This window comes from Sebastes umbrosus, chromosome 4 (assembly GCF_015220745.1).
Source record: "Sebastes umbrosus isolate fSebUmb1 chromosome 4, fSebUmb1.pri, whole genome shotgun sequence".
In the NCBI taxonomy this organism is placed as follows: Eukaryota; Metazoa; Chordata; class Actinopteri; order Perciformes; family Sebastidae; genus Sebastes; species Sebastes umbrosus.
In genome coordinates this window covers 19969978-19993836 of record NC_051272.1, presented here as the reverse complement: position 1 = coordinate 19993836, position 23859 = coordinate 19969978, and the positions used below count along the sequence as shown (strand labels likewise).

General features: G+C 40.8%; 1 protein-coding gene across 37 annotated transcripts in view; it reads left to right on the top strand.

Annotated features, from left to right (window-relative positions):
• Nucleotides 1-23859, top strand: part of plekha5 (pleckstrin homology domain containing, family A member 5) — a 112835-nt gene that overhangs the window by 61835 nt on the left and 27141 nt on the right. For 24 of the 37 annotated variants that reach the window (XM_037766892.1, XM_037766884.1, XM_037766880.1 and 21 more), the window contains 7 exons: nucleotides 1887-1970; nucleotides 10486-10630; nucleotides 10729-10833; nucleotides 14312-14384; nucleotides 17007-17107; nucleotides 18713-18828; nucleotides 21169-21675. In XM_037766892.1, the coding sequence (XP_037622820.1) occupies nucleotides 1887-1970; nucleotides 10486-10630; nucleotides 10729-10833; nucleotides 14312-14384; nucleotides 17007-17107; nucleotides 18713-18828; nucleotides 21169-21675 (1131 nt within the window). Of the gene's footprint in view, nucleotides 1-1886; nucleotides 1971-10485; nucleotides 10631-10728; nucleotides 10834-14311; nucleotides 14385-17006; nucleotides 17108-17131; nucleotides 18355-18667; nucleotides 18829-21168; nucleotides 21676-23859 lie in introns of those variants that run through there. The other 13 variants (XM_037766910.1, XM_037766883.1, XM_037766888.1 and 10 more) reach the window with 2 other exon arrangements.

Below are 23859 nucleotides of genomic sequence, written 5' to 3'. Positions count from 1 at the left end.
AATCAAATAACCATTGATTTATGATAGGAAGCTGATGAACTGCATCTGGATCTTGAAGATATTTAGCAGTGTAGTCATTATTCCAATGACGCTGTTGAAACAAAATCTGTATTCAGGATTTACTATCATTAGTGAGGAACAGCTTGTCATTTTTACTGGAAAGTCAAGCCAGGCCACATCACAGATCACATACTGTACGACACTGACCAGGCTGTACTTTACTGGAAAGCTGCTGTTGTTGTGAAGGCCCCAGTCTTTGGACTCCTCCTCTCCAAAGACTGTGTGGTCTGTGTCCTGGTGCTCTAATCATGTCATGGTGGAAGTGACTGTGGGCCGCTGTAATTGGCCTACATGATGGGTGGGTAGCATCTTCTCTACCTCTGTCATTAGATGTTGAGTGTAGGATGACCCAAGAGCCTGCTGGAGCCTTTAGATTTAGTTTGTTTTGTTGTTTTATGTTTTGTTGATGGTGAAATAGGCTGATTTTGGTACACACTAATTTACATCTAAATTGCTCTTTTCTCCTCTTGTACACAGGCGCAGTTTGCGTTGGGTTCAGGGGGCTCACTGAACCCCCGAGAAATGCATCTATATTTTTTAAAATAACGCAGAACTAATAATTTATTGTAATGATGAATATCCACCTTGTTGTGTCTTCTTATTGACAGAATAGAAATCAACAAGATAATATATATTTGTCGCCTTTTTTAACTTATAATAACATCGGACACTCTCTGTCCACACACCGTTTAATATGCACTTCCTGTTACACTATGTAAACAATCCACGTACCTATCAGCTGTGCACTCCAGATCCGACTAGAGATGTAACCACTTAATAGATGGGTGAGTACGTAGTACTTGCTTCTTCTGACGTTTGTGTTTTTTAAAACAGAAAACGGGTTTTATTCTGCGATATTTACTGAAAATGACCTATAATACAGCTAACAGTATCTCCCGGTGATCTCCCTCCAGCTTGCTGCCACCTTATTTAGGTGTTTGTAGTAAAATGAGGAGGTATCGTCACAGATAACTCCTCATTTCAACTTCACCAATCAGTTGTTCCTCGTCCGTTGCTGCGCTTTCAAAGCGAGCAACAGGAATAAATGGAAACAGGGCGTTGACAAAAGTTCAGCTCAACACGTCGCTCAGCGCAGCGCTTCGTCGCTCGTAGCCAGTTAGTTCATTCCAATAGAAAAAATGCAATTAAACTGATTTTGTCCCTGCACTTGCTAGCTTTGCATTCTGTTTGGAGGGTGTAATATGTAGGCAACATGCATCCCAATCCATCAGACCTCTCTGCGTTACACATTACATTCCCTCTAGATTAATTTTGTGAACCCCCAACCTTAAAGTTCAAACTGCGCCTATGCTCTTGTATATTGTTTGTTGTAAAAGCTAAAGCTGTGGTGCTCTTATTTGAAAAGGAAAGAGATATTTGGCTGTGGACCTTTCTGCTTTTGTTTGGGGCTCATTCTTTTTGTCTTGTCTTGGGACACTTAAAGCTGTTGTTTGGTGTGCCATGAGTGCTTGTTCTGCTGTCACACTGACCAAATATATGTCTGGTTGGACCGGTTTCACAGATTGGACCAGTTTTTGGCACTGCATGCTAATATTATTTCCATATCTGTTCTCTCTCCACTCAGTATTCCTACTTCTACCAAGCCAATACAAACTCTACCTCAGCTGCTCTCATGTTTTGGGGGTGAAGAGTTCTCTCAAGCCTTTACAGCTGGAGTTCTTTGAAAATATGTTTGGGTTGTCACGGCAATAAGCAGCATATTAAATCAACATTTTAAAAGATAGATCACGCATGTCTATGCAGTGTTTTCTAACATTGATCACTCTTTTTTCCCCTTTCATTTCTCCCCTCCCTATTCTCAATAGTCATAATGAGCGGAAGGTGACCTGCAAGCATCCTGTGTCAAGCCTACCCTCACAAGACAATTGCATCTTTGTCGTCAACGAACAGTAAGTCTCTTGTTTTTGCTTTATAGAATGCCACTGGATAGCATTTTTGAGCACTACAGTATGCTGTTGCAACTCCTGATGTGGAGGCAACATTGCACAAGTCTGCACCCTGCAACCCTGCCCTTTCAGTTCAAAGCCTCTTCTATTCAGCGCTTCTTCATTTATTCATGTTCATAAACAGATTCCTTAGATATAAGAACTAACCTTCCGAATGGAAATGTCACTTTTTAGATACTTCTTGGATATTATAAGAGGTTTTATTTATTGCATAATTGAGCTGCCATTTTTCTGCAAGTGCCATTGATGCTAAGGGCTGACAATAACAAAGTCATTGTATCATGCATACATCAGCTAGTGGGAATGCAGTTATTCACAGTTCGTCCCTCATTTTGACCCGGACAAGAGTTCATGGCCTTTTCAGTTGTGATAAGTACAAAGATATATGTCCCTTAGCAATGTTACGTCCATGTGATCGTCCATCATCTACACGGCTGTCAGCACAACAACAATCACATGTCTGCCCACATGACTGGAGCAGAGGCCAGTCATCTTGAACTTTCACTATGAATATGTCAGACTACACTTAGTCAGTTTCGTTCCATCTCAGGAATCATCAGTACTCCCATTTTCAGTTGTATCCACCTTTAACTCCACCCGTGGGCCACTCATAGTGAGGTACTCTGTCCAGAGGTTTGCAGGATGTCCAACACAGAAAAAAGAGGTTAGATGTCAATCTATAATTTTGGCCTCCTTCGTGGAATCCCACTTAGATTTACTGTCCCAATCCGTAAGTGTACTAAATAAAACATGTGCTAGTCTGTGTGCGTCACAACCCACACCATGACACAAGCCTCAACTTTCATCTACCACCCTAGCCATCTTAGCTTAATGTTGCCCGACATGTATCAGCTCCGCTCAGCTTCTCACTTCCCTCAGAAACCCCCCTGTCATCGCAGATTCTCCATAATGTTAGAAGTGATGTCATCACAACTGTTGTCACTTATTTTATTGAGCAATGAATGCTTCAACACATGAAATGTCACTCCAATGTGGGAGATTGTGGCCAAAGTCCAATAACCAGCATGGGCACCAGTTTCAGCTTTTTTTCAATATGTGGCTTAGAAATTAAAATCCTGGTTTCTACTAGAATATGATATACTGAGCTCTTTTGTGTCACCAAATTCTTATGAGCTGCATTTTGTTGAGCAGAGATGGAATAATATGAGGGCGCTTGTTGTGCCAGAACTGTAACACTGCACTCTCTCGACACATTCCTCCTCTCTCTGTGTTACTCTCACATCTCCGCTGTTTTTCACACAGAGAGGCACAACATGCCGCTGCAAGATGATATCTAATTTAGCAATTAGTGTTTTGTCTTTGTAAGATAATCTGCAAAATGAATATCAGATGTACTAGAGGTCAACTTTGGGAAGGCAACATCAAAGTGATAAAACCCGCTACTTGACTCATTGTTATTTTTAAGTTTATTACAGAGTGCATTTCATCCAACAGTTGGCTCTGTTTTGGAAAAAGTAATAAGGGGGGAAAGTCTTCACCCTGGATGAGTAATAAAAGGCAAAGACGGATTTAAGCTGCCACGGGGATAAAGAGGCCAGGCTGAAAATCACTGTCTAATCTGTTCTTTACAAGTAAATCCAAAACACAAAATTTGGTTTAAATTTGGCATGATCATTTTTAGTACCATTCTAGTAGAACATAAAAGGAACTAAAACTCAACCCAACTTAAGAGACATATACTGTATCATATAAGTCAACACACAAACAGCACAGCTAAAAAGGAAATATGAGTAATTCAGATGAAGGAATCTTGATTTGAACAGTCAAATAATCGTTCCTACTCAGAGACTGCAGTTGTATCCCAGTCTGGGAAAAAAAGGTCTATGATGTGTGAAAGTTATTTACACATCCATGATGGATTGCGTAATTGTGAGAGGGTGGGGTAGCCTCCAGTGAAGAGGCAGCATACAGCAGGCTAAAAGAGAGGAGAGCACACTTTAGCTGTACCGTACGGTGTTAAGGATAGTTAGTCAGTTTAGTTGGTAACAACCCACAGTTGTATAAATGCATGGCACAGAATAGACACCAGTGTGTTGTTATTGAGAGACCAATTTAAGCTATTACTTGTACATTAGCCTTAACTGCTTTAACACTGCTTATGGGTAATAGAAAGGCTATATTAAATATACAGCTGTCACTCATACTTACTGTATGCTCTCAGGTATGCTGTGCTCTGTGAGTTACTGCTCAAGTCATGGCTCATCATTCTGCTCTCATTACTGTACATGTCTGTGGCTATTTTTAGCGGTCCGCATGACCATGTCCAAGCTGACAGGAGATATTTGTATAACTTGCATGTAACACGTGTTTACCAAAACATGATCTGACCACGTCTGCTATGATAAAAGTTATTTCAAGTGCATGTTCAGAGCAATTCAGGTCGGGCGAAATGCAGACTTTACCATGCAGTTCATACCGTGGTAGTTTTCCCTGTAATATCTCTGGATGTATTTAGACCATTAAAGGCGATGTTGAAAATCAATGAGCAGGACTGCATTATGGCAATGTTAGATTTTTGTATTAATGTAGTATCTAGAGCTATAAGGTGTTAATGAATACAAAAAAACAAACTAGTAAATTAAACACTTTCTCAATTAATATCCCAGAAAATGTACCATGTATCATTAAGATATATATATATATATATATATATATTGATAATACAATATAAAAATACATATACTATGATATAGGGGTGTAGGAAAATATCAATACACATGAGTATTGAGATATTATGTTTCGCGATACTGGGGGGGGCGCTTATTCTGTCTTTTGGAGGTTGTAGCAGACTCAGCTTTAAAGCTAGAAGAAGAAGAAGATGCTGGCAATCATCATATGAAACTACAAAACCTAAGGAATTGTTACCAACCATGTCATACTAGCTTGTTGAGAAGGAGGCTGAATAACGCTCAAAAGTTACACTTAATTTTGACAACTGGCATGGCCATTTTCAAAGGTGTCCCTTGACCTCTGACCTCAAGATATGTGAATGAAAATGGGTTCTATGGGTACCCACGAGTCTCCCCTTTACAGACATGCCCACTTTATGATAATCACATGCAGTTTGGGGCAAAAATCATGCAGTTTTTGGCATTCAGTACTATGTGTTATTTTCACCTATAGTAGCCATTTCACATAGTGACTTTTTTTTCTCAGATTTCATGTATATGGTGGTGTGTCTTACTGTGTGTGTCTTATACTATGACAGTTTTCCTAAAATTAGATTTGAAAAAAGTCACAATATATCGCCTTGCTTTCAGTATCATAATATATCGCAATAAATTTAATTGATATCCCTGTATCGTATCACCAGATTCTTGCCAACACACAGCCCAGCCCTACTATGATAACAATTTATCCACGTCACCCACTCCTAAGTCTATCAGTCCAGGGTGGTGGTAGGTAAAAAGACTGCATTGTATCACAGGATGATACGTTAGCTAATCAGTTATAGATTCAGTACATAACAACACAACATACTGCCAGTGAGTCTTCAAAACCCCTCATTGGTCAAAACATTTAAACTTTCATTCTCAACAAATTTGTCTTTCCTCTGTTTTGTAGTGTGAAGTGTGGGAAATTGTGTCACCCAGCGTTTAGCAGGTAATACACTGTTAGGTGCAAACGGATAACTGTGTGTTCTCCACATTTGTTTTTGATGTAAAACACTTGAACGTGTCTGTGTGTTAATAATCCCTGTTGTTAACAACACTAACAACAGACTGTGGGTGTTTTGAATGGTATTTTGCCTGATGACCTGTTATGTATTTGCATTCCAAAGTCCTGTGAGGTGCACTTTACTGTCTGAACCGTTTGTGGTGTTCATCTAAACCGTAATGAACAACTAACCGCAGGGAGATCATTACTCACTTTTCCGAGCTGAACGTCAAGCTGTACACCTGGGATGAGAGCTGCAAATCTTTTATATCCCTGCCACTCGGTTCACTCCGTTGACAGTTTACTGGTTTCCCAGGAAGCATTAAATCTGCTCTGTTGCACGTTCTTAACAAAAGGTTTCTTTATAATAGGCCAAAAGGCATCAAAAGTATGATTATTATGCACTTTGAAGTGTTCATTTTGTTTCGACAAACTGTCAAAAACGTTGACTTTGTGAACACCCCTTCATGCTCTGTCCCCTATGGATGTACAGGCTACATGTACGCAGGTAAGGGTCCTGACTCTGTTCCTTTGTGACGCTAGAGCTGGGTGATATAACCCAAAAATCTATGTCATGAGAATTTAACATATTTACTTGACATCAACAAACTGACTATACATTTTTTTTTTTTTTTTTTTTTTTTTAAAGTTATTTTTTTGGGGGCATTTTTTCCATTTTTATGACAGGACAGTGGATAGAGTCTTGAAAGGGGGGAGAGAGAGAGTGGATGCGGAAAGGGCCACAGGCCGGATTCGAACCCGGGCCGCCGTGGTCAGGACCAAGCCTTAATACATGGACGCCCGCTCTACCCAGGCGCCCAACTGACTATACATTTAAAAATGGTTGAAATATAAATAGTAATACATTAGATACAATACAATGTTACAAATATTATTTTATCAGGCTTACAGGACAATGTACATCTGCATAATCCACTGAACAATCAGTTTTCTATATATGCTAAACTACCAAAGCTTTAGCGTGAGCTCTTATGCTCCATGCGGCCTGATTTTGAAACACAAGTCAGAGCAAAGTGAGCATTTTGACTGAGCTTTAAAGGGGACAGCTCTCGAAAGCATCACAGTTTTAGAGAACATAGTGACGTGGTTGTTAAATAATGTTGGTATCTTTATCACCCAGCTCTCTGCTACGCTGCCGCTCTCAACCTGTGACGAATGTACACACCGATATCTTGATCTGCGTATGCTTGCCTTGTCTTTTGTTGGTTCAAAAGATAAAGGTCGGGTTCACCGGCAAACAAAAGTGTTTGAAAGCACCCTTATTTCTTTAGAAATGCTGTGTGGTCAATTTAAAAATGCACCCTCAGCCGCTCAGTTCAGTGTTTCCCCCACCAGTGTGCTTAGAGTGCCGAGCCTCAGTGGCAGTGTAATCCCTCCTCACCACTCTTTCTGCACACACAGACTCACACCGGCACACACAATCCATGCCAGACCAGGCGATGATGTGACACTTTAATACATACGGGTTAGTCTTAATACTGTATGTGGGGTTGTGTGATGGACATGCAACCTCGTAGTGTTTCTTTGCAGATAGAGGCTCAGTAAACCTACACTGTATTATTTGCACATAAACTAAACTCCCCTCTCCAGGCTTCCCAGGTAGAGACAGTAATGTGGTGTTTTTGAGATTGATTGACTTTGCTGTTGTCATGGAGCTGTGGTAAACTCAAAGACGAGTGTTGTTTAGCTCTGGTATTTTGCTACAACTGTTATTGTGTCCGTAGTAGTCATATCCACTGTGGGCTAGTCTTCTGTCTGGAGACGAGCACCAATCTAAACAAGAAAAATAGTAATTTAAAGCAGACCGACATTCAAAACAGCATGTTGTGGTGGTTCATCATAACATTTTAGAGGAAGCCGGTTAGAGCGAAGTTTCATTTCAAAATATAAATGTGAAACACTTGGTGGTCTCCGTAGCGTCTCGGTTGCGTGTGTGCGTTGTTTTTACTGCAAGGGGTTGAGAAATAAATCCTGAAGAGGCCCAGACAGGGAATGCCTTGAAGAGTTAAACATCATTAAGGCTATATTCACAGTATTTACAACTATTTTGTGTTAGCACAGGATTTAATTTTTCAACAAGTTTTGTTATTGGGACTGAAGCAAGCTTACACTTTACTAGTTTAACCTACCACTGAGATTAGAACCACTTAGTCGGATAATCAATTAATCAGCAACTATTTTGCTAATTGATTAATTGTTCAAAGGGACAGTGTGTAGTCTAGTCTAGTGGTGTGGTTGCAAATTGCAACCAACTGAGTTACTCTCCGCTCATTCCTTCCTTTCCAAGACTGTGGTAACGTGAGCCACCGAGTGCAAAACCGTTGTAACGCTGTTCGCCTCACTCAGAGGCCATCCTTACCATAATAACACTACTTTAGGAGAAACGGAAGTCAGACGGTGTGTGGCGGTACCACGTTTTTGCACTCTGCACCTCACGTTACCGCAGTTTCACAAGTGTGTCGGAGAACTACGGCGGCCTTCAGGTATCGTAAAAATGTGAAAGTCTCTCTCTAGAGCCAGTGTTTGGTTTGCCTGTTCTGGGTTATGGTAGAAACATGGCGAACTGCATGAAGAGGACCGCTCCCTATGTAGATATGAAGGGCTCATTCTAAGCTAACGAAAACACAACGATGTTTTAGTTGCAGGTGATTAAACACTATTGAAAACATAGTTATGAATATTATATTCCATTTCTGCTAATAGATCCCCCGAAATGTTACACATTGTTCCTTTAAGTAGGTTTTCAAGCACAAATGCCAGAAATGACCTCGTTGCAGCTTCCCAATTGTTCGGATTTGCGGCTTTTATTTGTTTTTATCTCGGAGTAAACTGAATATCTTTGATCAAACTATCTTCAAGTTTGTTTTTCTCTAACTTTATCATTTTGTATTTAATCAAAAGTGGTTTAAATTTGATGTTCTTTTCATTATGTTGCTTTTCATTTTTTAATTTATTCCGCAACAAGTAAAAAACATTGTTGATGAACATTTCTCAGCTAACATTTGAATACCCAAATACACACTATCTATCGTAGTGCTTAAGATATGTGAAGCTGTGCATGGGAACTATAATGCAGCATCATTTCTCTTATTTTCCCGTAGTCACAGGCCAATTTGACCCACTCACTACATTTCAATCTCACTGCATGCAGATTGATTATCAGCCCCACACTAATTATCAACAAAACCCCAACACACACAAACACTGTGCAGCTCAGAGGCTGGAAATGCCATGTTGTTCTACAGTAATAGAGCATCAAATAGAGCAACATCTCTCTTGCAACCAAGTCAGTCCACTTTCTCCACCCCTCCCAACCTCTGTGCTTTTGATAGCAGGTTGACACCCCATTGATTATGGTTCACTTAGGATTTCGCCTGTCACTGGAAGTGCTGAAAATCCTCAGAGCTCATTTTCTTGAGCGAGGTCATTAGATGGAGAAGACGGCAAATCTCATCACTCTGCACAAGCAGCTATTTGAGAGCAGTGAGTTGAAAATTGTGTGCACTTCAACTCGAGAGAGCACTAGTCACCCAATGACTTCCTTGGTGAGTCACCTCTATACACAACCCCCTTATATATTTGGCCACTTAAGTCAGCCAGTCAACTCTAATAAGAAGACAAATTCCCTTGCATGTATGAAATTCTCTCATTGAGCTAGCAATCATAAGATCTCAAGTACATAATGGTTAGATCGTGCTGCTTCTTGCAGCTAAGCTAAACTAACTTTATACCAAACTGTGTAACTTTTCATCTAAACACAGGTAAGACAGTCTGGGATTGTCATTGTTCTGTCTTTGGTGCTATCAGACCTGTCACTGTGCTGCACGGGAATGAACCTCCTGTGTGTTGTTGCCTGCTGAGCCGAACTGATGTTATCCCTTGTGATCCCTTTTTCGTGTTTGTGCACCTTGAATATAACAGCATGGAGTCTGAATTGTTAAATCGTTTGTAAATTGAGTCTGAGTTTCCTTTTTTGGAGTGTTAATAGTCTTGTCTTTGTGTCTTAACAGATTGAACGATTGATCTAGGTGGTACAAATGGATGGAAAGTACATGTAGATGATGCAAAAAATGGATTGATTATAAAATAATTTATGCTGAATGGTACCATGTAGTCTGAAGTCTATGAACGTTAGGTCATTCATCAAATGGGCAGGTTAGATGGGGGAGTTTGCAGTGCAGGGTTGGTGGTTTCTGTCCTTATTCAGTGACCTGAAACCAATATATCTAAGAGATTTTTTTTCACTGCTGCAGTATTTCTGCTGTACTCTGGTTTTCCTGTCTTGTTCCCTCTAGACCACAACGTTGTTCCCTTCCTAAAGAATATAGTACATCTCCATGGGCCAGAGACAGCTTATTTCACAAGGTGTTCCTATCCTATGGCAAATATATTGAACTCAGTATGCTTTCAACTTTTACTTTAAAGTAGTTTTGTCTGACCTGATTCACTGCTGCAACTGCTGCATTTCAATACGTCAGGCAGACTTTGCAGACCACTTAAAGCTGTTAGACAACGGGGAATGTATCTGCAGTGACATGGTGGGAGTAATTGGCTTGATTCATAGGCCCATGTTGAGATCTCATTATAGCAGAGAGTTTGAGCTTCAGAGGGATGGGGGGAACAGACAATAAAGTCTGCTTCCTCCTATTCGCCTTTTCTTAAATCGAGGTCAGTAGACATAAACCGGCATGCCTATAGTTCTAACTGAAGGTTTGCTTATAATGCTCTTGGCATGTTTCGTGTGTTTTTTTGTTTTTAGATCTGCCTCCAAAGTGCCGGCGAATGAGAAGAAGGATCGGCCACTGAGCACCATGAGTGAGGCCTCCAACTACACAGGCGGCTCGGACTGCGCCGCAAACCCCAATAGTCCAGCAGGAAGAGTGAGTGACACACACGAATACAGGGTAATCATGCATGTCTGAAAATAATGGAAAACCAGTCTAGAAGTCAAAAAGTTTAGATTTTTTTTTTTGTGCTTTACTCATTCATGCTGTATTTCTAGCCATCAAGACCTTCCAAAAAGATTCACAACTTTGGGAAGAGATCCAACTCCATCAGGAGGAATCCCAGTGCCCCAGTAATCAAGAGAAACTGGCTTTATAAACAGGTAAACATGTAAGACATTACAATAAATCATATCATGTGCTGAGAAGTTGAGTGAGTAACTTGGCATCATTTTTAGCTGTGCATGCCCAGCAGTGTGTCTGTCGGTCCAGACTAAAATGTCTCAACAGCTACTGGATGGATTGCCATGAAATCTGGTACATACATTCATGTGTTTTTGACGTAAATAGTAAATCAAAGTAGTTACACAGCAAAGGGAAATAATAATTCTATACTATACTAATACATAACTAATTATGGTACAGAAATTATATAAAAGTTGTGCATTCGTTGTGGACAACGAGACTTTTTGTCCCCCCACTTTCAGGTGTTATGGTACTATAGTGGTAACGTCTAGGTAGAACGCTGGCGATGATGTCTATATGCCGTCTTACACGTTGGACCTTTATCCAATCATAACCAACCATTGTGTAACCTAATTCAAATGAAATCAATGTGTTCTGACATCCAGCCCGCTAAAGTTTCATAGTGAGCCGAAAAATATTTTTGCAGTCGCAGCTCCGACTGCGAGTTTTACAGCATCCCTTGCAGCTTCCAGAAGCTGGGAATTTTCACTACACAGTGCGCCCTCGGAGGTCGGGGATCGGTGTGTCTCTCAGCCGGGGTGGACTGTCCTCAGTGCGTCAAAGATCTGCGACTATGTCGGCAACCCACCCGATCCGAAATGCGGACCCCTTCTGATTAAATTGTTTACTAGAGCACAAAGTTCTTCATAGATCTAGCCTCTTAGTTTTGCTCTCAAAGTGCACCAGATTGATGCATTCAACTTTAAAATGTAAACATTTTTTATCTGGGAGAGCATGACCCCAGACCTGCCTAGAGGGTCTCATTAAATCCTGTGGGAAACACTGTATTACGTCATCGAAAGCTGGATGCCCCCACAATTCAAATGTCATTCAGGCGCCACTGCCCGGGTCAACTCTTTTACTAATTATCTGCAAGTTGGTGTGTACATATGTTATACGCAGATTTGTATTAGTTTATTGTATATATGCCTCTATCTGTTTGGTCATTTGTTTGATAAATGTATGTATAATGTAATTGATATTTAGAAGCAAGGATATTTGGGAAAAGTGCATGAATTTAGAACATCTTGTGAATGCAAACTTTATGTTTATACAACTTTCCTCCCTTTTGCATATAGAACAATGTTAAGTTCTCCATCTCCTTGTAAGATTTGCCGCCACAGTCTTAAGCACAAAGGCAGCTTTTTGATGTCTTACAGGATCTGAGCAGCTCTTTGTCCGGTGTCTCTGCTCGGCCAGTCATCCAATGCGGGCAGTGTTTAAATACCAATCCCTCATCACAGCTCCCTGGTTACTTAAGGGAGGGTGAAAAGGGGGTGCTTGAGGCGGCTCTTTGCCAGACAGGACTCTCTCATGCTTCCTAAGTGGGAGACTCATTTAGTTTTGATTGCAGCCTCCCGGCGCAGTTTTGTGAACACATGATGGCTTCCTTTGGTACAGCTGCCAGCTGCTGTTTCTTTGGGGACCTCAATCAGGGTGACGTAGATCAAGCAAAAGACTCACAAATCTGCTACTCTGAATAAAAGCTGGATTTGCACTTTTATTTCCCTGCCTCATTGAAACCTGGAAGCTATTGAAGTCCTTGGCTGAGGGAAAGCTGCAGCCCTTCAGTTGATCCAGTGGGAGAACAAAATGCCACAGTGATTGATGTGTCGGTGAAAGCCTCTTTTTCTCCTCCCGCCTGAACCGAGCACGATCTGACAGAACTTTTGATAAAGTTTATTCATGAACACATTGTTAAATGAGTGATTAAGACCTTGATTGAATGAAGGGAAGGTGATGAATTAATAGGCGCAAGAGGTTCGAGTCTTTCTGTTACATTTCTGGTGTGCTTCTTTTATGAACACACTGAGCAGCATCTGGTATTGTGACTTTTTGATACTAATGTGTTAAACATGCCGGTTCGTGGAAGTGAATTTCCATTTAAAGTAAACTGCAGCCCACATGCCGTTCGACCATAATGACAGAGTTGTTGAGGTCCCTCCCCCTACTTTAGTCTCCGGGTGGAATCCACGATTAAGGACTCTGCTCAAGTTTTCCAATAAGGCGAACGGGGGAGTTAATACCCTTTTCCTCACCCTTCATCCTTTTCAAGCAGCAGCCTGAAACCCCCTTTGATCACAGCATTGTGATACCAAAGAACAACTTAAGCAAAGGAGGTTTACTTTTGTTGCCCAGTAAGCAACATGCTTCCTTTTAAAAGGGAAAGCTGTTTTATTTATTTGGTTGAAACTGTAAGACACAGTGGAGCCCTCTCTTTATTATGTTTATTCCAGTCCAGTAATCTAATTATTCCCCTGAACCAAATAAAACACCCGTACATCCATCTCAGGTCAATATGTAACATTTGAGTAGCAGAAATGTTGCAGTATGTAGTGGATGAGTTCTACACTACCTCCATTTATATATACTGTATATGTACTTACAAGGCATTTTAGACCACATGCACAGAAAGACAAAACTGGAAGTGATATCTGATTTGTAGATGACCGATCAGTTGGAATCATAGCATAGAAAGTTGTCAACAGATTACTGTATATAGCATAATTCAAAATACAAATTAAAAGTCATTGATTGGTTCCTGCCCTTTGAAGGTACTAATCTGGTATATTAAAGAGACAGTTTGGGTGATTTTAAGTGGGGTTGTATGAGGTACTTATCCATGGTCAGTGTATTAGTTTAAGTGTACTATACTACTGGTTTACCTTGCCGTCAGACAGCTATAAAGTCTTTGTTTCTGACGGGGAACTGAAGTTGTTATGTGTGCTATTGCTAAACCAACCAGACTTCATTGGTAAAAGTAGCTGGTAGTTGGTCTCCCGCTGCCTCGATCGGTTAGTTTGTTCGCGTTATTGTGTGACTTTGGTTAGTTCAGATTCACCAAAGTCACACGATAGCACAAACAAACAAACTGATTGACACTGAGGTAAACCAGCAACCCTGTGTTCTGCTGGGTAAAATTACAGTTTTTTTCAATAGAGTCTGATGGCTTTGGCAAGAGCATACAACATAGATACAACGGCTTCAGTTCCACACCGAAAAGGACTGTCTGACAGCAAGGTATAGCAAGGAAAATATTCTAAATATAGCGTACACTTAAACTGATATTGATTGTTTTAGGTGAGCCCTTCTTTTAGGTGGCTAAAATATGTTTTGCTGCTGGCTCCGTCCACAGCAGTACTTCGTTATTTCTCCAAACTGGGTGGCGTACTGACTATGGATAAGTACCTCATACAACTACACTTCAAAACACCGAACTTTCCCTTTAAGTTAGAAATAAACAGTTTATCACATGGAAGTAATTGAACTAATTAAATCCAAGAAGGGGAATGAGTGGACTACTACTACAGTGTACTTTTTCTTTGTCATTTTACAGTCAAAGCATTCCCACTAGTTTGTGGAGTAACTGTTCCTTATTCCTCTGGTGTGTTTTAGGACAGCACCGGGATGAAGCTGTGGAAGAAGCGGTGGTTTGTGCTGTCTGACCTGTGTCTCTTCTACTACCGAGGTGAGTCCCGTCCTCCCAGCTACCAACATGTTTCATTAGTATTGAACTGATTACTGTACAACAATGCTGGTTTTCCATTAGTAGTTCAAATGGCTGTTGTGACCTTCAGAACCACAAGCCGCGCTCTTGGCGACCGTTAATAAATCCAGATCCAAGTCCCTGCGGTAAACAGCCTGACAGGACCAGCTGAGGAGACCTATTAATTGAAATGCCTCTCCTGTCATCTGATTTGCCATTTGAGAGATCACTTTTTCCCCCGAGCAAAGCCAGGGCTTTAAATACGGCTTTTTGTATGCAGCCGTAATGTTGATAGAGAAAGCACAGCAGGAAATTGGATTTCACACTAATGTTAAGTCATGAAACAAGTTTCCAGAGATGATGCTGTTTTTATACAGTGGTTGCATGCTAGCGTAACTCTTGGATTCAGTTGCATTTATCTTGCTAATATTTAAAGATCCCCTTCTAATTCCACATTAGAGGGACCACTGTTATATTATCACTGTGACCATCCTTTTGAATGTGTGTGGTGTTTACATGGTCCTGTAATTTAGTGAAGAAAACCCATAATTTCATAACCAAGTAATACAAATTTCTATTTAGACTGAAGCGGAAACTTGAATAAATTTGTATTTGATCTGCTGTGTTATTTAAATGGCCCCTAATGGCACCTTAATCATAGTCATGATCTCAGTCATGTTTTTTCATGATAAGCTTATTGTGGCAATCGCAGTCAAAAAATTTCCATTTAGTTATTAAAGTCAGGCTGTCCTTATAAACCCTTTTCTTTGCTTCTATTGCACAGTAGGAAAACATTTGCAAGTGTTAGATGTGATCTTTTTTATAAGATGCTATTGACTGAGCTGCTATTGACTGCAGCCTCTCTCATGCAGTACTAATGTTCATATCAAATATTGACACAGCTGTGTCCAGAGAATGTTTGAGAGCTTTCCTATTGGAAAAAAAATGAAATGAACACTGTGAATTGATGTGGCTGTAAGGTAATTGTAGTCTAGGTGTACTGTTGGGCTACAGCTACGGAGAAAATACAAGTCTGGGACTGGCACAAGTCCACATGTCCCAATTCCCCCCTGCTCACTTGATGTGGATACAGTCATCATTTCTGCTGATCAGGATGACCTCTATCTAGTCTGTGTTATTTCTGGTGTCTGCCAGCCCTGTCGCCTTCTTTCCGCCCACTGGCTGATAAAAGCCACAGACCCAAAGGCTTTATTCAGACGGACATGTGGAGAAATCCACCCATCAGCAGAGAGTGGGCAGAGAGGTCATGAACTGAGCTGCCCCTCAACTGCTATCCGCTGCAGTTATCAGACTATTATTGTGAGCTTTACAGGATCCTCTGCGCAGAGACTCAGAGACTTGGTGAATAAAAAGGTGTGGGTCAGATGGGCTGCAGGTAGAGCTGACGCTGGCAAATACATCAATCCTTCAGACTTCAGTAATGAGCTCTATCATAGCTCCAGGGCAAACAGCTCTACCTCTTAACGACCAGAGGCCGACCAGAGTTCTTATTCCCTAAAATATATCTCACCTTTCACGATGAGCCTCGTTCATCCCAGTTACTACCAGTATGTGTTAGGAGACTTTGACTGTTACATAACATCCCCAGTCAACACGAGGGTTATTATAGTAAACTAACACTGAAACTAAAACAGAAAAAAATGTGTGATTAATTTGCGATTAAATATTTGTATTGATTGACAGCCCTAGTTTTTAGTAAATGAAAACTAAATAAAACTATATCCTTTAAGAAGAACTAAACTGAAACAATATTGCCTGTGAAAAAAGTGTACAGACTTGACCTTCCAGTATACTAAGGTACTATGCCGCATGTGCTTCACTAGATGGCCATTCCTACATAGTTCTCCAACCATGTATTTTGTATGTATATACAGTATAGTTACATACTTCTGAGATATTATAGCTGGCCCTAACAAAAGCAAACACATACTACTGTAAAAAACTTATGAAAAGTAAAACTAGACCTTTCTGAATAACTGAAACTAAACTATAACAAAGGCACTCTGAAAACTAACTAAAACTAAATTGAAAAGTCAATACTAAAATAAAATAAAAACTAAGTGAAAATGTAAAACTATTATAACCTTGGTCAACACACACACACACACAAACACACATACTAAACAGACAAAGCAAATGCAGTGATGGGCCTGCAGCAGTCACTTCCCTGATATCATTTGTTTTCCTGCACTGTTTTGGGGAAGCAATTCAGATTGCCTATAACAAATTAGGAGGTTAAGCAATTCTCTGCTTAAAACTGGGGACTCAATCTAATCCCCCCTGTGGAGAGTGCTCCATTGTTGATGTGCAGCCCTGTCTGCTAACTTAATGAGGATTAGAGCGGCCGAGCTGCATAGGACACTGAATCAATGCTCATCTTTTCAGCTGATTGGACTCCGCTCATCTGACCAACACACTGCTCTTTTAGTTTTTTTTATCTCACAATCCACTTGGTTTGTCTTTTGGTATTTTTTCTGTTTACAAATTAGTGTTCCACACAAGAGTGTAATATCATGCGAAAATGACGTTGACTGACAAAAATAGCCCCCTAATGCTTTGTGCTGACTTGGTGTTTCTCTGCAGATGAAAAAGAGGAGGGGATACTCGGCAGCATCCTCCTACCGAGCTTTCGTGTTTCCATGCTGTCGGTTGATGATCACATTAACAGAAAATACGCTTTCAAGGTCAGTGCATGTTTTCATTCCTCTCAAAGTTTGTTAGACTGCACATTTTATGGATACAGACATTGGGAGCTAAATTATAGCATCAGTATTGTTTAAATATCTAATAAAATGAGATAGTTGGTAAGAGGTACTTTTGATCACAGATATACAGTTTGAAAGTTAGAAAATAGTTTTTTTTTTTGCTGTAGTGGTTTTCCCACAGTGTTATCACTTCTAGATTTACATTGCTTTGAAAATGTTTTGTCTTTCTCTTCTTTAATTTAGAAATATTTTGCAATTGACTGACAACAATAAGTTTCCTCAGTGCGTTAATGAGGGGGATAGCCCTGTGATCAAAGGGGGTGATAGTAGTGAATGTGATAAGTCATGATTGTCACAGCCTCTAATGGTCACCCTACTGTGACCTCACAAAATGTGTTTTTGGCCATAACTCAATAATTCATATCCTAATTCTGACAATTTAAGGCAAGTGTCTAATAGGATTAAATGATAAAGTGATGACATTTTGGACAAACATGGATGTAAACTACAACTTGACTGTTTGGCGAGGCATACAACGTGAGGTGGTAATTCTAGTTTAAAACTTGAACTGCACTCTGCTCATGCTAAGAAAGCAAAGAGAGCACTTGCCGCCTACAGTGCTATGTCTGTGCTGGCTACTGCTTGTAGCACTAGAGCATTGCTATACCCTTAGTTGACTCGGAAACCCCAAGTTACAGGGCAACAGGCATATTTTATGGGCTCTCAGTGGTGTGTAGAGTATTTGACTGTGGGACCTTCATAAACCCGAAGAGACAACAAAGTTGTCCTGCCAAGCACAGCCAAACACAGACGCCCAGGAGTCTGCTCAAGGTCTCTCCAACCACACGGCCCACTCCTTTTCCAACTTAGACTCAGGCCGAGAGAGAGAAACACGAGAGCAGCCCATGACCTCTTCAGTTTACAGAGAATCGCTCAGGAATGGGATGACTTTTTGACTTCATATTTTATATTTTAAACTTTTCCTGTCTCTTAAATGACCATGTCATTAAAAGTTCCTTATTTCTCCAGATTATTCTGAAGTAATTGGAGCAATGACAGTGCTTTTTTGTTTGTTTTTCAGACATTGGTAGACAGGATATTGAGGTTGTTCACTAAACATTCTGTTTTTCTCTTTCTGTGTCTGGCTTTAACAATAAATTGGTTTGTTCACTGCATGGAAAAGAGCAACTACGGAACAATGTCTCTGCCATACAATGAACTGCATGGTGAGTCCTACAGTATTGTGGCAGATTTACTGCCCTAATCTAATGGTATGCATGAAACTCAGGTGACTCATTGTTTGATTTATGTGGATGTACAGATGCCCACAGCCAGGAGTATTTCACAAACCATCACATTTTTCACCACTATTTGCTAAAACACATGATATACATCATTGATTCCTCATAAAGTGTCTCAACAGCTCTTCACTCTTGTTATTTATTGATACATGAAAGCAACCAACCTTGATTCACCGGTCAGGGTTAAAGTGCTAACAATCCCGGTTGACTTGATGTTTTTTTCTCTTCTCTCTTTCAGGTAACTTTCTCTGTGTGTCACTTTTCCTGTCCATTGTCAAAACAGGCGACGCATCCCAACATGCGGACATACTATTTTTGCTCTGACACAGCCAAAGAGATGGAGTCTTGGATGAAAGTAATGACAGATGCTGCACTTGTGCATTCAGAGCCAGTGAAAAGGTTTGTAAAAGGATCACTATAATAGTCATTTTTATAGAGAGCCTGTATTTTATTTGAAGTTTGGGAGATTACAGCGGGTTGTTTCGCTTTTGAATGAAAGAAAAAGACATTTGAAAATGGCCTTTGAGGACAGTTCTTAAAACAAGGATGATTGACTTGGTTCCTTGGTTCATTTCTCCATCCTGATTTTTCTTTTTTAGCATCTGTACTGTAAGCAAATGTTTTTAAATCCCTCTGTTAAGCCTGTTAAGTTCTTAAGCAACAGTTCACCACCCACTTTTGACATTTCTGGACTGTCTTTAACTATTTTTACTGTTGAAGTTTATAACAGAGTAACATACACACGAATGCCACAGTGCATGTGTGCATACAGTCCCTGTGAATGCATGGTGCAGGTTGTTCAGGGGATGTTGTGCACAGCTGCGCTGGCTGATGAGGATCACTGACTCATCAGGAGAGGGTTTTTTCCTTCTTTTTTTTAAACTGTGCTAAATGTCTGTCATTTGGCAGCCCGCCTGTCTAATGCCCTCCTTTTACATGGGTGAGCAGAGGCGTAGTGGTAAAGTGCTTTGTAATTACATGGAGCAGTAGTGCCTGAAATCCACTGAATAGCACTGTTAAATAGGACAGTGTGATGCCGTTATAAGACTATCTAGTGTAACGGCATTGTAATACCTATCTAGATGTATCTAGTGTATTGTATTCTATGGACAGTCCTATCATATCTTTTCATTAGGGCTGTCAATCGATTAAAATATTTAATTGCGATTAATCTCATGATTGTCCGTAGTTAATCGTGATTAATCGCAAATTAATCACACATTCTTTATCTGTTCAAAATGTATCTTAAAGGGAGATTTGTCAAGTATTTAATACTCTTATCAACATGAGAGTGGGCAAATATGCTGCTTTATGCAAATTGATGTAACTATTTATTACTGGAAATCAGTTAACAACACAAAACAACAACAAATATTGTCCAGAAACCCTCACAGGTACTGCATTTAGCATAAAGAATATGCTCAAATCATAACATGGCAAACTGCAGCCCAACAGGCAACAACAGCTGTCAGTGTGTCAGTGTGCTGACTTGACTATGACTTGCCCCAAACTGCATGTGATTATCATAAAGTGGGCATGTCTGTAAAGGGGAGACTCGTGGGTACCCATAGAACCCATTTTCATTCACATATTTTGAGGTCAGAGGTCAAGGGACCCCTTTTAATATGGCCATGACAGTTTTTTCTCGCCAAAATTTAGCGCATGTTTGGAACGTTATTTAGCCTCCTTCATGACAAGCTAGTATGACATGGTGTGTACCAATGGATTCTTTAGGTTTTCTAGTTTCACATGGTGCCAGCATCTTCACTCTAACTTTAAATCTGAGCCCGCTACAACCAAAAAATCACAAGTTGCGTTAATGCGTAAAAAAACTTAGTGGTGTTAAAACAAATTAGCGTTAACTCATTATTATCGTGTTAACTTTGACAGCCCTTACTACAGGCTGTTGGGTAGTGTTAAAAAGATACTTTAGCCCAAATCCTCATCTGTTGGACATTTCCCTTAAAGTGTCTCCACAATCTCTTCAAAAGCAGTATGAGTAAATGCACCCAGACCTTTCATAGGGCTAAATGTGTGCTCTACTGGGCTGGTGGAGCCACAGATGGCTGGAGAAGACATTACGTGACTAGTGCTGCTATTTAAAAGGATCCAAGTGGAAACTCTGAAGGAATGCCTTTCCTACTGCCCTCCTATTGCTAACCCAGTGAGCCGTGCTGCTGAGGGGAATTTGCCAAACTTTGAAGCTGTGACCTTGAGTCTGTCTAAGGCCAAGGAGTAGTGGTGTCAATTACCTCTGGAGACCTCCCTAAGGATCACAGAGCTGTATATAGGCCTTCTAGAGAGGAGGCAGAAGGGAGCTGCGAATGGATTACCGGAGTCTGAGCAGCACCTTTGTGACGCGCCCCAGAAGAGTCAGTGTTTTATTGGAGATATCTGATTTCCTTTTACACGCCTGGGCTCCTCTGGCAGCTGGAAGAAACATTGTGCACCTCCAGCCATTTTCTTTGCACTTTCTTTTTGTTTCCGAGCTGCACCCATTAGCAGGGTTCACACAGGTAATGCATCAGGTCTGCAGTATATTATCCATACTTGATACAATGCCTCCAACACCTTTTTCTGGTGATCTATTACACAGATAAATATCCCAGCTGCCTATTTAATCTAATGTAATTCATCTTTCCATCTCAGCGCAGGTGATCTGATGTGTCTTGATTGCCTTTAGCTAACGCAGGGACTTAAATCGTTATTATTCTAAGATCTCCTCTTTGTCGTTATCAGGTTGGACAGGCTAAAAGTGGAGCAGTGTGGACCACAAGAGATCAACCACGTGGCCAACCACAGGCCTCCTCTAACACAGCCTGAAATCCAGAACAATGAACTCAACCGCGAGGCTGACCGTGAGCGCACCGCAGCGGTCACCTCCACCACAGCAGACGAAGAGAGGAAGCAGCGAGACGCCGAGCGCTACGGCTTCCAGAAGGATGGGGCGGAGCGCGAGCGCCCGCTCACCAAGATCAACAGTATCAAACTGCAGCCAGCCCAGGCCGCAGCCATCAAGGCTAACATCGCCTCGCCGCAGACTCCGGCAGAAATGGACGGGTCACACCGCAGCCCCCAGGTCAATGGATCCGGTGAGCATTGTCCCGCTGAGGCGACTGGAGTCCCTCCTCGGCGAAGTCCCCCCCATGAGCCAGAACGCGGCATGAGTAGGACCAGCTCTATGCAGCAACTGGAGCATTGGGTCCGCACGCAAAGAGGACGCAACCAGGATGATGACACCAGGAGGTTAGTTTGATTATATGATCGTTTGCAGGTTTAAAAAAAAAAATGGAGAATGGGTTAGGTTTATAATCACTCTTGTGTCCTTGTACCAGTATAGCCAAAGAATGTTGCCTTACCTTATGGAGTTTAGTGGGTTCAGTATCAAGATACTCACACCCAGTTTAAGTGATGTAATTTAAAGGGACAGTTCGGGTGTTTTGAAGTGGGGTTGTATGAGGTACCTATCCATTGTCAGTGTATTACCTACAGTAGATGACGGTCAGCACGCCCCCTGTTTGGAGAAACCGACAGGAGCAACATCACAGCAGCAGAGCAAAGTACTGCTGTGGATGGGGCCGGCAGCAAAACGTATATTAGGCACATAAAAGTAAGGCTCACCTAAAAAAAAAAATCAATGTCAGTTTAAGTGTATGCTATGTTTAGAACATTTTCCGACGTGGGAACTGAACTGAAAGTGAAACTTATTTATACTGTTTTTGTCAACGGAGTCAGACTCGAGTCTGCTGGCTTAGTAAAGAGAAGAGAAGTTTCAGTTCAGTTCCCCGTTGGAAAGGGCTGTCTGACGGCAAGATAAAGCAGTGAAACTATTCTAAATATAGCGTACACTTGAACTGATATTTTTTTTAGGTGTGTAAAATATGTTTAACCGTAACCCTGTCTGTTTCTCCAAGCTAGGGGCGTGCTGACCGTCATCAACTGTAGGTAATACACTGACTATGGATAAGTTCCTTATACAACCCCACTTCAAAACACCTCAACTATCCCTTTAATGTTTCAATATTTCATTGTGCGATCTCATATTATTTTTGCTGCAAGAGGAGAAAATATGCCAGCACAAGTAGTTTTTAGGTTATTGCACAAGAGTCCAATCTCGTCCCACTTCAACAAGAAGTGGAACTTGGCTAAACTTGGTATAATGTAGAAATGCTGATTCAACCGCATCTTGAGACAGGAGGGATTCTCCTTAAAACATCTGAGGGGGCCCGCGTAGAGTATATGTGCAGACTCCGATTTTCTAAAGCTTCTTAGTCCCATTTCTCTGTAAAGCTGTGTTGTTTAAAGCCAGAGGATTCACACGCTCCTCACCATGATTCAAACACTTTGATATTACAGTGTTGAGTGTATTAGTAAGTAGAACTGGGGATAAACAATAGCTGAGCAGAGCAGAGCTACTGCATGCCTGTTTCTGGCCCTGCTGTGAGAGTCCCAGTTTTAATTGGTTGAGATTAAACCTGCTCTCTCACTGTGTCTGCCTGTCTGCCCGTCTGTTAGTGTGTCTGTCTGTCCATCTGGTTATCGTCGCCTGGCTTGTGCTCATGTTTGACACAGCCTCTTGGCTCCTTGCCTCCACTCACTCACTCCTTGAGTACGTTTATTTAGAAAAATGGACATACTTGCTTTGAGCAATGCATGAATTTAAAAAGAGTATCATGGATAAAACCACAACAAGGTCATTGGCCCTTATTTCCATAGTGGTCCTCTGTGATAAGCGTGTTATTTCCCTGACCATATTCTCGCCATTTAACCCTTTCAACAGTCTCTGTTTGTCATGACATGCATGTCCTCCAGAATAACACTTAGTTTCCTTGTAGTCACAAGCCTTTTTCTAATGCTACTGCATTTTAGAGACTGTTTTAGTCTTAATATGAAGCTGTCTCGATGCCAGCTGCACTGACATTGAACTCTCTGTGGAAGAGAAGCTTTTCAAGGCTGTGTTATCACTAGAAAGGTCTAATTTGTCCTTTGGGAGGGTTCTTGATAGTGAAGCGTCCGGTTTGAATCCATGTAGAAGAAGACTAGACCGGAGGTGTTTTGCAACTACAAAGTTTTTAAAAGCCAAATCAAAAACTTGCACTGATTTGTTTTTTCATAACTTTACATTGCTTTGATGATTGAGTTAGCTAGAAAGTTATAATTGGGTGTTTTTGTTTGGTGTTATTTAAGATAAAAAATTAATTGACTATAAACAACTTCTTTTCTACTTTAAACTTGCCACATGAACATTCATTATTCATGAAACAAAATCACATTTCATTTAGGAAAATAAATAAACAAAAAATAAAGTAGTTGAAGAATTATAAAATTTTTGTACCTCCTTTTGAGGGCTGATGGTAAAGACATAAAAAAAAAAAAAAATAGATATGAAAGCTAGTTGCTCACTACCATAGAGTGTATATAAGTGAACGT